We start from the raw sequence: 14,068 nt of genomic DNA on the forward strand, positions 1-14,068 counted from the left end.
CAAAACAGATAAGAGGTGCAAATCTTCCCATTATTGTTTTTTTTATGTAGGTTCCACTTCTGCTTCTGACTTACAAAATACTGTACCAATGTAAAATAGGGACCAAAATACCCAAGTGTGAAAGTGTCCTTAGGTTTTCCTATATCAATTTACTGTCCAATGCTTAGTGTAAAGATGACAATTCCTGACGGCAATTCCCCCAAAAATGCGAACACCACATAGAACAATTATTTTTCTAATTTTAAATGTAAAATTATGATCAATGCTACTGTTTTGAAGGGAAGTAAGCAATCAGATGGCAATGATTTAGGAGTGACATAATTGTGATATAGGAAGGAAATAATAGCAGCATGCTTTATATGTCCAATTTCTGCAGATCATCCCCAGAGAAGTAATTGAGGAATGGTGTCTATGGGATATTAGAAACGTCTGCACAGAGAAATGTTCAACAAGCAAATTCCTGTCATCTGCATCATGTGAAAAATCTATAAAGTAATGGCAATTTATTAGGATGCTGATGGTTTGCTTTTAGTGAATTTTGACAAGGAAGCTGAGAAATCTTAACTTGCAGGAGAAATAGAGGAAAGAGGTTATCAATATAAGCACAATTAGACAACTCTTAAGAAAAGGAGAAATACACATTATATTGTTTAAGTAAAGGATTTTAAGATTAGAGGTTTCACTAAAATCCATGGTGAATACCATAGATAACTTTGCAATATGTGCTCAATATGTGCTCTGAAGAAGCAATACCGCGAAACGTGCGTTGAGGGGGAAGTTTGCCATTTTACACCTGCACCTTGGTATGTTACTGGCAGAAAGGGTTTTGTCATACGATACTATAGTTTACCACATTTATATGAATTATGTTTTAATGAAGTGAAGTTTGCAATAATTCTGGGTATGGTCTGGAGGTGGCCTGTAACGGTCCAACATATGTGTAACCTACCTAGCGTATTGAGTGGATATACTACATTACTTTTTATACATTAAATAGATGTGAGTAATTATAGGTCTTTGGCATCCTTATTGTCAATATGTAGTTATGAATGGTGATTGTATTATGGCACTACTTTATAGATTCCCTACAGTTATGAATTGAATTGTATTTTAATAATATTCTATAAAATTTGAATTATTTTAAAAGGAATTGAATATTACTCATTTTTTGTGGATTATATTAGTAAGATTGAGTAGTCCTGTTACGTATAGGTGTTACCACTTGTGGATCTATTGTAGTGATAACTAAAATGCCTTTAAAGCAGCAAACATACATGGAATTTTTATTGGAAACAATAGGCCCATGTATGATTTTCACGGTCAAAGTCGGAGTATAGTTTAATGGTGTAGAAGTCTCAGTACTTCTATACATACTGATAGAATAATACTAAGTTACAGTATGTTTCACTGGCACCTGTTTGGTAAAAGATAGCCATTGAGTGCTGGTCCTGTCTCTAGTATAGTTACTCTGGTTGATCAGAAGTCTATTGGGCAGAATATGTACTTATGGGTACTATAAGTTTGGACCGAGTTTTTTATACATTGGATCATTTACTTATCATGTCTAAAGAGCAGATAGTGGGAACTTAGGCTGTCTGGAAAAGTGCCAAATTTATCAAAGTGGCTAAAACGTTATACAACTATTGGTTGGCAAAAATTTGAAATAGATTTTTGAGCCAAAATTGTGGTACAAAATGGTGCATTTTAAGTCACAGCCTTTCTTGCTAAGCAACACCTTTCCAACTTGGCCGTGCCCCCTTGATGGACAAGCAGTGTCGGACTGGGGTACCTAGGGCCCACCAGTAAAATTTATTTTGGGGGCCCACCGTACGGATACATTCAAATATAATAAATAATCTAACAAGTTTTTTTTATATGAACATAGGCTGGTTGAGGTGCTGTACATAGAATATATATATATGTAGTGCAGTAAGTCTACTGTGTTATGTGCCACTTGTGCAGGGGGTGGGAGACTAGGGGCACACCCTGCTCAGGGGCCCACCGGGGGATTCCCCTGTACCCCTGTGGGCCAGTCCGAGCCTGTGGACAAGGCACACTAGAATATTCTTTGTGACTTACTTGTTTCATAAATATGTCTAAAATGAGATGCAATCTACACCAGAATTCAAAAGCAGCCACAATAGTAACATATGAGCCTTTTTGTTTTAAATTTTATCTTCTTTATAAAAGCTTGGTTAATACTTTACTGTTTAGCATGCAATCAGGATGGACACATTTAACTGGACATAAAATTCACATTCATTTTCTCATACTTGTATAAACTAAAAAATCAGCAGCAGGTCTACAATTTACCAATAAATGCTTTGAAGATCATATAAGTATAATTTGCAAGGAGATGTTTGCCTTACCCTAGTTCACTTTCCCAAAATAAGCTAAATTTTATGGTCTGTAGGGGAAATTGAATTTGGCAGGCATACCACAGCATGGCTCAAAACTACATGACACAGCCAATTTAACACAGGCAAATCGGCCTTTTAGCATTTTGAAATCTTTAACAGTGTAATTCCTCTTAAAAACTTATAGCAAAAGATTCTGAAACATGAATAACTTGCATTAATTTTTCTTATTAAGGGATATCTTTCAAGCCTACTATGTCTGTCCAAGCAAACCCAGCTTGATAAGCTATGCCTGATAAGCAACTCCCGAAGAGCCAAAAGTCAATGAAAGGAAGGTGACCCATTCACTTATAATTCAAAGCTTGACTGGAAAATCTGCAGAAATATAAGCATATTTTGCGTAAAAAGAACAGTAGAGCTAAAGTACAAAGCTTATCAAATTATAGTCTATAAAAACAACTTGTGCACACATATTGATATGTTTTTGAAGATTCTGAAAAAAAATATATAGGTGAAACTCAAAAAATTTGAATATTGTGCAAAAGTCCATTTATTTCAATAATACAAATTAAAAGGAATTGCATTAATGCAGCTTAAAATTAGAATTTTGTGAAAAGGTTCAATATTCTAGGCTCAAAGTGTCACACTCTAGTCAGCTAATTAATCCATACCCCCTGAGCAAAGGGTACCTCAAAATTGTGACTTTAGGGTTTTCATAAGCTGTAAGCCATAATCATCCAAACTATAACAAATAAAGGCTTAAAATATCTCACTTTGCATGTAATGAGTCTATCTCAAATATTAGTTTCACCTTTTAAGTTGCATTACTGAAATAAATGAACTTTGCACAATATTCTAATTTTTCGAGTTTCACCTGTGTGTATGTATATATATATATATATATATATATATATATATAGAATAAATGAAATCCGCAGCACATCCAAGTAGTGAAGAAGTAAAAGAAGCTTTAATCACCAAGCATGCAACGTTTCAATCCTCTCAATGGGATTTTTCTCAAGCAGTGACATAGTGGGCAGTTCATTGTACATATTTAAGCACATTGACATACTAAAACAATCAATGAGTAAATTACATTCAATTAGAGTAATGCATTAAAAAAATCATGATAACAGCAGTATCATCAATGCAGAAATAACATTTTAGAAAATGACGTGCAGTGTTACAGTGCAAATAATACCCGGATCAAATCCAATATACAGTATACAGGAAAAATGCTTTAATAACAATCATCATAAATTCAGGTGTGTATCATCTAGATAACCAGAAAGTGCAGGTGTACCTCAGTAGAATGATGAGATGGATCACAGGAGTGTGCGATGGAATCGATGCACATGGGTCACGGCGTCTCAGACATACCAATGCGCATGTCTCAGGACCTTCCTGGGCATTCCGATCACATGATCACCCATTCCGGCCGTTCAATGAGATGCGCATGTCACAGGACCTGCGAGCATGTGATCACAGCATGTGATCACTCCTCCGGTCATGTGCTCAAGTAAATCCTCCGGTCATGTGCTTCAGTATATCACATGATCGGAATAGACAACATAAGGAATCGAGTGTTCAGTGATATTCTAAACACACAGGAAAACATGATTAATTGAATCAATTTCCAAATATCATTATATGGGACATATATATGACACCTGAAATAAGTTATGAGTATCCAAAGTATATAAAAATATAACGTCTTAAAAACGTAAGATTGTGCATGCAAGCATAAGAATAGCAGAGTACATGCGGCAGTGTGGGTACCTGGTACAGGTTCATTGCAACCCCAGACGCATCAAATCACATGGACGGCAACATACATGAGACACCCATCAATCAGGGAGATGTAAATGACTATACATAACTGGAAGTACCATTGTTATATACCGGGAAGCTATGTTTAGTATGTAATAAGCGGAAGTACCGCCGTTTTCACTTAGTCATATTGAAACTTAGTACATTAATTATAAAGTAGCCCCCTAGTCTAAGCGAGGAGTTCAGTATGTGCGACTTATGTGGTTATCACAAAATCCCAGCCTGACTTGTTCCCCCTGTCTGTTGGATACCATCCCTGGAAATCCAACATGGCAGACCCGGGATCATCCTCTAGATTCCGGGGGCACCTTGGTATATGTTCATATAACATGTCAACCCTCACCCCGAGAGCAATGGCTCAAAAGGCCTATCCATATGGAAATCCGAGCATATGGGTATAGCAACCAAACCATCCCAAGTTTCCCATCACCACCTGTGTGTGACCAAATGCCTGCATGCAAATCAAAAGAAAACAAAAAATGTCAAGGAAATCAATTGTCCGCGTACCTGCACGGAAAATAATCATATATCATGCACTGCATAAAACATGACTGTATAACCTGCTATGTACAGAAACATGATCCCATCAAAATTAATGTAGAGGCATCTTTTTCTAAAGAAAAGGCAAACAAAATTGTATATATCAATTAAAACCTAGACAAGAAAAAGACAAAAGGTGTGTATATATAGGTCCCATCATGATCCAGTGGATGAACCTTCCATCGCTCACCCCTTATTGTGGGTACGCACAATGTTCACCATAATCCTGAGGATAATAAAAACAATATATAAGAACACCTTGTTATATAAACAAGGGGCACAACCACATAAAACTCAACATAAGAGCAGACGAGCAGAATCAAGAGCGCAATCACCTAGGACAATAACCAGGGCCTATAATCAACATTTAATCCCTGCGGTCTTAAAGTATTAAGTTTAGCAATCCATCGCCCAGTTATTAAGCTCTTCTGGGGTAGTATATTCCAGGCGATGGTGGTACAAAGTGGGAATAGCCCCCCCTTAACTATCTAAGTAGTTGTGCTTGGACTTCTCCCTCCAGAGTACAAAAAAAGAACTACCAAAAACGAACAGGTTTATTGGCTGAAGGGATTATTATTGGCCAAGGTAATAATCATGAGACAATGGGTGAAAGACAGGTTGCCATCAATAAATGAATGGCAAAGCTTAATGACACGAATAACAGACTTTGAGGGTATGAAAAGGCGTGGGGTGAGCTACGCCACAGAAATGGGCGTATAGATAGGGGAAATGGTGAGAAGGGAAAACCCTGACTGGAACTGATGATCACCCACTCGCTGTCGCTGTGGCTATGTCCTAATACTAAACAAATAAATTGTCGTGCATTCTTAAATAATGAATATCACCATAATAGTCCATACTAAATAGGATTTGATATTATGAATGTTTGAAAAATACCTAATAGAGGGGCATGAGCGCCCTAACGCCCCTCGTGGCGGCCGTACCAGGCCAGGTACGCTGGGTGGGGGGATGCATGGGGGGTCTTTGGAACTCAGGGGCAGGGATGGGTCTTGGTTTTGTTATATGTGACAGAGAATTGATATTAATTGAGGGTACTTCGAGATTTAGATGCCCTTATATGTATATACGCTGTTTAGCATCGAAGCGACGTATTGCTTTAAATGTACCTGTTATATGTACCCATCCGCTGTGACCAGATAACTTTTTTACATTGGTTTTATTAAGAAAAACAATAAAGATATTTAAAAAAAAAAAAAAGCAATCCATCGCATCTCACATTTTTTAAGAAGGGCATGTCTACAGTATATAATAAAGAAGGGATCAGTAGGGCAAACAATTTATTGGGTTTGATATAAGTAATCCAAATGTTTTAGGGGATACTATCTCTCCTTAGGGAGAGAGAGCGTCTTAATCGGCATGAGGAGACTTATAAGCCATACATGCTTCTCGGGAATTCTGGGAAAAAAGGGATGCAAATGAGCTCTTAACAAGCTTTGCCTCCAATGCCACCAGATGTAAGGCAGGTATCCTATAAGTTAATGTTCGATACATCACTCTAGTTAGACATACATTTAGTAAGCTTGAAGAGCAAAATTGCAATCCTTTATATGTTAATTAATATTTTTATCATACATGGTTCCAGAGACATCTTGTGAAACTCTGTAATTGTTGGTGCTAGGAATAGGGTTCCCACCCCGAAGATATAATATGAAGAAATTCTAGCACCCCAAGGAGTTATTACTGCAATTTGTGATTTAATTTCAAGTGGCAGCACATGTAACTTTTCAGTTCATAGGGATATTCATCAGACTGAAACAACACAATGTATATAAAGATAAATACCGTACATAGTACAAAGCACCTAATATGGTTCAGTCGATATGATCCACCAATGTAGTTATAATAGTGCTAGCAAGGCAATTAATTATATGATATTTCATATATAATAGAGCAGAGTATGAATAATCAAAAATGTTTTCTAAAATGAGAGCTATATAAGCCATAAGTATACATTTACAAGCCATCTGTGCCCATGCTGTGGACCACAAATTGCTTGAATGGGTCCGCGATCCTCCATATACGGCAAAAGCTAGAACATGTCCTATCTTTTGTGGTGCGGAGGCATGGACCAAAAAGCCCACAGAAGCACTTCCGATATGTGCCTCCACTCCGTACCACGCCATATCTTATATGGGAATCACATGGCCAGTGCCCGTATATTGCAGAACCGCCTTTTGCGGTCGGTAATATGGGCATGGACGTTCTATGGTTGTGTGAATGGACCCTAAATGACACATAAAATATATACAATATAGACAACCTATCATGTATGAAGTATATAATTAGTCCATATTATTTATATAAATACACAGGATGAGGGAAATGGTAGGTGACACTGTATGAACTATAATTAAGGAAATAAACACAATAGATCTGGGATATCTATTCCCTAGCCATAGAGAAAGGGACGAGATTAGAAAGATAAGGCCATCTGTGTCCAAGTGCTCACATAATGAGGCTATGAAGGAAACTTGAGAATAGATATAGGCGCCCAGAATAGTGTGAAATCACACACAGGTTTGCACTGGAGAGGATATGACAAAGTGCGGTATTTAATATGTGAGCCTGGAAATTTGATGTAGTTTGTCTAATGTGTCTGTGTAGTAGGGGTGTAAGGCTCCTACATCATCTGCGGGAGATTGTGAGGTGGCGTAGGTCAAGGAAGAATTGGCATGATCTCACTGGAGGGGTGGTGATATGGGATGGGAGGTACACCCACCCATGCCCCAAGGTTAGTGGAGAATAATATTATGGGGAAAATGCTGTAATCGGAATGCTGCTACAAGCCAGATAGAGCAAATGGGAAAGAGATACCTGAAGGAATGGTAGCTGAGAGAACGAAACAAGAAGAATAACAAAGGGGAAGGGGGGCGGGTGAGGAAGTAGTAATGAGGAAAGGATGAAAATGAAAAAAATGGAAAGAAATATATTCAAAAGCTGAAAGAAACACTCAAACATTGGGAGATAGAAGAATGGAGGGCCAGAAGCATGACAAATAAAAAGGTGAGATAAAGTGGGGCAAGAATGGGAATGGAGCAAGTAAAAGAAGAAAACAAAAGGGGTATGGTATGAAAATGAAAAAGGGGAGGAGTGGCAGTGAACAGGTAAGGTGACATATGGGGAAAGAGAAAAAGCAAGAAAGGAGAAAAGATGAGAAACAAAGGAAGAGAGGCAAGGGGGAATGGAGAAGGAAAAATGAGTTAAAAATGGCAAAAAAATGAAGAAAAAAAACAAGAGGAGAAGAGGCATGAATAAAAGAATACCCCTTGAGCTAGATTGTCCCTGGACCTATGTTACCACACTATCTTCCATAGGATTTATTGTGAGTTAATGCTTTATTTTTTCTCTATTCCTTAGCTTGCTCACTTATCACTCACCTACTGATAGATAGTGTGTAAAATAATGGTAAAGCAAACTGTTCTATCTGAAGGAGATCCATTATCTTAATCACAGAATTTATTGGACCTCTTTGAAAACAATTCTCAGATGTTAGCAGCTATCACTAAAACTGCATCATTTAACAAAAAATGACCAAGCGATAAGAATAACAAGTATGAACAAGTGACTTTTCACCTAAAGATTTGGTTCTTCTGAAGCTGTGTAACCTACTGATTTATTACTTTAACTTATAGCTCAAATTCCTCCTAGAACAAAGTAGCTCTAGAAGGTTAGAAATTTAACAAACTAAGGGTGAATGCTCATGCAGTTGTTGCAGGTATTTCTATGACTGTCCGGTATAATGAATGGTGCTTTCAGAAATCCATGTTCTTGCCTCCAAAACACCCCATTACAAATAAATGGAACAAAGTTTCATCAGCTGAAATTTCAGCTAACCTGAAATCCACACATGAATAAGGTTGCTTTCATACAAGCAACTTTTTTATCAGTGGTGACAGGGGGGTTTGGTGTCAGGCCCCCATCAAACTGATATTGATGGCCTATCCTGAGTATAGGCCATCTACTGTATATCAAAATATTGGAATATGGAATCAAAATGGAAAATGCCCATTGAAGTCTATAGAGAGACGATTAAAATACTGATGCTCCCATATATGATCTGTATTGCATCAGCATGTCACCAGGATTTCTTCTGTTTTTCAAAGCGGCTGTCTCATATAAAGTCCAATTTCCTATCTGTACTCATTAGTAGAACTGATCAGTTTTACTGATACAGTTTCTGCAATACATCAGAATTGCGGATCACTATTACAGATATTTACCAATGTGTGCCTGTGAAATAGGACTTACTTGTAAATGTGACTTACATTGGCTGCACCACATGGAATGTGGTTTAGCTGTACAGTGCACCAATTCTACTGCCAATAATTGACTATGGAGATTGGATGGTGGTATTTTACCACTCTTCCTCTAATACCCTGTGACTGCTACATTTGGCGATGTGATAAAATCAGCTTTTTTTTTTACTTTTTCTTTAATACTTTTATAAAGAATAGCATGTTAATGGCATTTACATGATTATATTAATGTTATAATATAAAGCTAGTTATTTTGACTGAAATTTAGGAACATTTATTTCAAACATCTTTGATATAAATGCATTGAATATCATGAGTAATACTAAATATTGATCAGACTGCTGAGCATGTTCTGCTAGGAAATGTATTTATAATCTTCTCTTTTAGGTAAAGGTGAACATGGGAAGCCATATCCAGTCAATGAACTAGACCAAGATGACACAGCTTATAGAGAAAATGGCTTTAATATATATGTAAGCAACAATATTGCACTGCAGAGATCGCTCCCTGATATTCGACATCCAAAGTAAGTTGACCTTCAATTAAATAATAAAATAAATAAGTGTTAAAAGGAAGAAGTTAATCTAATAATTTTAGCTATCCATTTCTGTGTGTCATTAATTATCTAATTTCATATTCCAATACAATATTTAACACCTCTCTCTCTCTCTCTCTCTCTCTCTCTCTCTATTCTAGTATTTTTCAGTAATCTTTCAAGCATTCTGTTATAATTAGAGTTGAGTAAATCCGAACTGTAAAGTTCGGGTTCGTACCGAACTGTAGGTTTTTCGGCACCCGGACCCGAACCCGAACATTTACGTAAAAGTTCGGGTTCAGGTTCGGTGTTCGGCGATTTTTATGGCGTTTTTTGAAAGGCTGCAAAGCAGCCAATCAACAAGCGTCATACTACTTGCCCCAAAAGGCCATCACAGCCATGCCTACTATTGGCATGGCTGTGATTGGCCAACTGCAGCATGTGACCCAGCCTCTATTTAAGCTAGACTCACTTAGTGCCACCCGTCACTCTGCTCGGATTAGTGTAGAGGCTGCAGCTGCTGTGAGGGAGAGATCAGGGAGAAATCTTATCAAGAACTGGTTTATGTACAGAAAAAGTGTTTTGTGGGTGCAGTGCACAATTTTTTTAAGCCTGCCCTGAGCCATCTACTGCTGAAAACAAACTTTTTTTTCTTCATTTCATTTCATCAATATCAATACCTGATTGGCAGCCATTTTATGCAACGATAGTGCACCAGCATAGGCTATCTGCAAGTCCAGAAATACAGCTTTGGCATACTGGGGTGAAAAAACCCTCTAATATACTGCACATCTGGGATTAGACAAGCATAAGTGACTGTCACATTTAGGACAGAAATACAGCTTTTTAGTTAGGGTGAAAAAAGCCTCTAATATACTGCACATCTGGGATTACACGTGCATAAATCACTGTCACATTTAGGACAGAAATACAGCTTTTTGGTTACTGGGGTGAAAAAAGCCTGTAATATACTGCACATCTGTGATTACACATGCATAACTCACTGTCACATTTTGGACAGAAATACAGCTTTTGGCCTCATGCACATGACCATTTTTTTTTAAGGTACGCAAAAAACGGGGTCCGTAGGTCCGTGATCCGTGTCCGTTTTTTCTTCCATGGGTCTTCCTTGATTTTTGGAGGATCCAGGGACATGAAGAAAAAATCGTTTTCTGTCTGCCTGGCCATGCGGACCTAAACGGATCCGTCCTGACTTACAATGCAAGTCAATGGGGACGGATCTGTTTGACGTTGACACAATATGGTGCAATTGCAAACGGATCCGTCCCCCATTGACTTTCAATGTAAAGTCAGGAGTCCCTATTATACCATCGGATCTGAGTTTTCTCCAATCCGATGGTATATTTTAACTTGAAGCGTCCCCATCACCATGGGAACGCCTCTATGTTAGAATATACTGTCGGATATGAGTTAGATCGTGAAACTCAGATCCGACAGTATATTCTAACACAGAGGCATTCCCATGGTGATGGGGACGCTTCAAGTTAGAATATACTAAGAACTGTGTACATGACTGCCCCCTGCTGCCTGGCAGCACCCGATCTCTTACAGGGGGCTGTGAACCGCACAATTAACCCCTCAGGTGCCGCACCTGAGGGGGGTTAATTGTGCGTATCATAGTCCCCTGTAAGAGATCAGGGGCTGCCAGGCAGCAGGGGGCAGACCCCCCTCGGACCCCCTCCCTTTATTGTATTAATTTCATTGGTGGCACAGTGTGCGGCCCCCCCTCCCTCCCTCTATTGTATTTTTTTCATTGGTGGCACAGTGTGCGGCCTCCCCTCTCCCCCCCGATCATTGGTGGCAGCGGAGAGTTCCGATCGGTAACCATGGCAACCAGGACGCTACTGCAGTCCTGGTTGCTATGGTTACTTAGCAATATTAGAAGCATCATACTTACCTGCTGCGCTGTCTGTGACCGGCTGGGAGCTCCTTCTACTGGTAAGTGACAGGTCTGTGCGGCGCATTGCTTAATGATCTGTCACTTACCAGTAGGAGGAGCTCCCGGCCGGTCACAGACAGCGCAGCAGGTAAGTATGATGCTTCTAATATTGCTAAGTAACCATGGCAACCAGGACTGCAGTAGCGTCCTGGTTGCCATAGTTACCGATCGGAGCCCCAGTGATTAAACTGGGACTCCGATCAGAACTCTCCGTTGCCACCAATGATCGGGGGGGGAGGCCGCACACTGTGCCACCAATGAAAATAATACAATAGAGGGAGGGAGGGGGGGCCGGGGGGAGGCCGCACACTGTGCCACCAATGAAAATAATAAAATAGAGGGAGGGAGGGGAGGCCGGGGGGGGCCGCACACTGTGCCAACAATGAAAATAATACAATAGAGGGAGGGAGGGGGGCCGAGGGGGGCCGCACACTGTGCCACCAATGAAAATAATACAATAGAGGGAGGGAGAGGGGGGCCGAGGGGGGCCACACACTGTGCCACCAATGAAAATAATAAAATAGAGGGAGGGAGGGGGGGCCGGGGGAGGCCGCACTGGCCACCAATGAAATTAAAACTGGGGAGGGGGGTCTTCCCCCTGCTGCCTGGCAGCCCCTGATCTCTTATAGGGGGCTATGATATGCACAATTAACCCCTCAGGTGCAGCACCTGAGGGGTTAATTGTGAGGATCACAGCCCCCTGTAAGAGATCGGGTGCTGCCAGGCAGCAGGGGGCAGTCATGTACACAGTTCGTAGTATATTCTAACTAGAAGCGTCCCCATCACTATGGGAACGCCTCTGTGTTAGAATATACTGTCGGATATGAGTTTTCACGAGGCATTAACTTTCTGAACCTTAGCACAACCTGACCAGGCATCTACATGCGAGACACGGGCTGCAGTTGAGTAAGCACCTTCAAAACCAAGAAAGGGCTCAGGCCCCTCCTGCTCCCTCTCCTACTGCTGCCTCGGCCTCTTCCTCCGCCTCTGGAGGAACGTTGGCACCTGCCGCCCAGCAAACAGAGAATGTGCAACCAAAAACACCACCTCCGTCACCAAGCATCTCCACCATGTCACATGGAAGCGTTCAGCTCTCCATCTCACATACCTTTGAGAGAAAGCGTAAATTCCCACCTAGCCACCCTCGATCCCTGGCCCTGAATGCCAGCATTTCTAAACTGCTGGCCTATGAAATGCTGTCATTCAGGCTGGTGGAGACGGACAGCTTCAAACAGCTCATGACGCTTGCTGTCCCACAGTACTTCGTTCCCAGCCGCCACTACTTCTCCAGGAGAGCCGTGCCCTCCCTGCACAACCAAGTATCGGATAAAATCAAGTGTGCACTGCGCAACGCCATCTGTGGCAAGGTCCACCTAACCACAGATACGTGGACCAGTAAGCACGGCCAGGGACGCTATATCTCCCTAACTACACACTGGGTAAATGTAGTGGCGGCTGGGCCCCAGACGGAGAGCTGTTTGCCACATGTCCTTCCGCCGCCAAGGATCGCAGGGCATCATTCTTTGCCTCCTGTTGCCTCCTCTTCCTACTCGGCTTCCTCCTCCTCTTCTTCCACCTCCTCATCCGGTCAGCGACAGACCTTCACCACCAACTTCAGCACAGCCAGGGGTAAACGTCAGCAGGCCGTTCTGAAACTGATGTGTTTGGGGGACAGGCCCAACACTGCGCTGGAGTTGTGGCGGGGTATAGAACAACAGACCGACGAGTGGTTGCTGCCAGTGGGCCTCAAGCCCGGCCTGATGGTGTGCGATAATGGGTGAAATCTTGTAGCAGCTCTGGGACTAGCCGGTTTGACGCACATCCCTTACGTGGCGCATGTGCTGAATTTGGTGGTGCAGAAATTCATTCACAACTACCCCCACATGTCAGAGCTGCTGCATAAAGTGCGGGCCATCTGTGCGCGCTTTCGGCGTTCTCACCCTGCTGCTGCTCGCCTGTCAGTGCTGCAGCGTAACTTCGGCCTCATATGCAACGTGCCCACCAGGTGGAACTCCACCTTGCACATGCTGGAGAGACTGTGCGAGCAGCAGCAGGCCATAGTGGATTTCAGCTGCAGCACGCACGGGTGAGTCGCACTGCGGAACAGCACCACTTCACCACCAATGACTGGGCCTCCATGCGAGACCTATGTGCCCTGTTGCACTGTTTCGAGTACTCCACCAACATGGCCTGTGGCAATGACGCCGTTATCAGCGTTACAATACCATTTCTATGTCTCCTTGAGAAAACACTTAGGGCGATGATGGAAGAGGATGTTGCCCAGGACGAGGAGGAGGAAGAGGGGTCAACTCTAACACTTTCAGGCCAGTCTTTTAGAAGTGGCTCAGAAAGAGGATTTTTGCAACAGCAGAGGCCAGGTACAAATTTGGCCAGCCAGGGCCCACTACTGGAGGATGAGGAGGAGGATGGGGATGAAGCATGTTCACAGCGGGGTGGCATCCAACGCAGCTCGGGCCCATCACTGGTGCGTGGCTGGGGGATATGGAGGACGCAGACGATACGCCTCCCACAGAGGACAGCTTGTCCTTACCTCTGGGCAGCCTGGCAC

General features: G+C 41.6%; 1 protein-coding gene across 1 annotated transcript in view; it reads left to right on the forward strand.

The window, feature by feature from the left end:
- The window catches only part of GALNTL6 (polypeptide N-acetylgalactosaminyltransferase like 6), a 1,828,331-nt gene that overhangs the window by 221,306 nt on the left and 1,592,957 nt on the right, over positions 1–14,068 (forward strand). The window contains exon 2 of the mRNA XM_040419898.1: positions 9,392–9,530. Within this exon, the coding sequence (XP_040275832.1) occupies positions 9,392–9,530 (139 nt within the window). The remainder of the gene's footprint in view (positions 1–9,391; positions 9,531–14,068) is intronic.

This window comes from Bufo bufo, chromosome 2 (genome assembly GCF_905171765.1).
Source record: "Bufo bufo chromosome 2, aBufBuf1.1, whole genome shotgun sequence".
NCBI classification, from domain to species: domain Eukaryota; kingdom Metazoa; phylum Chordata; class Amphibia; order Anura; family Bufonidae; genus Bufo; species Bufo bufo.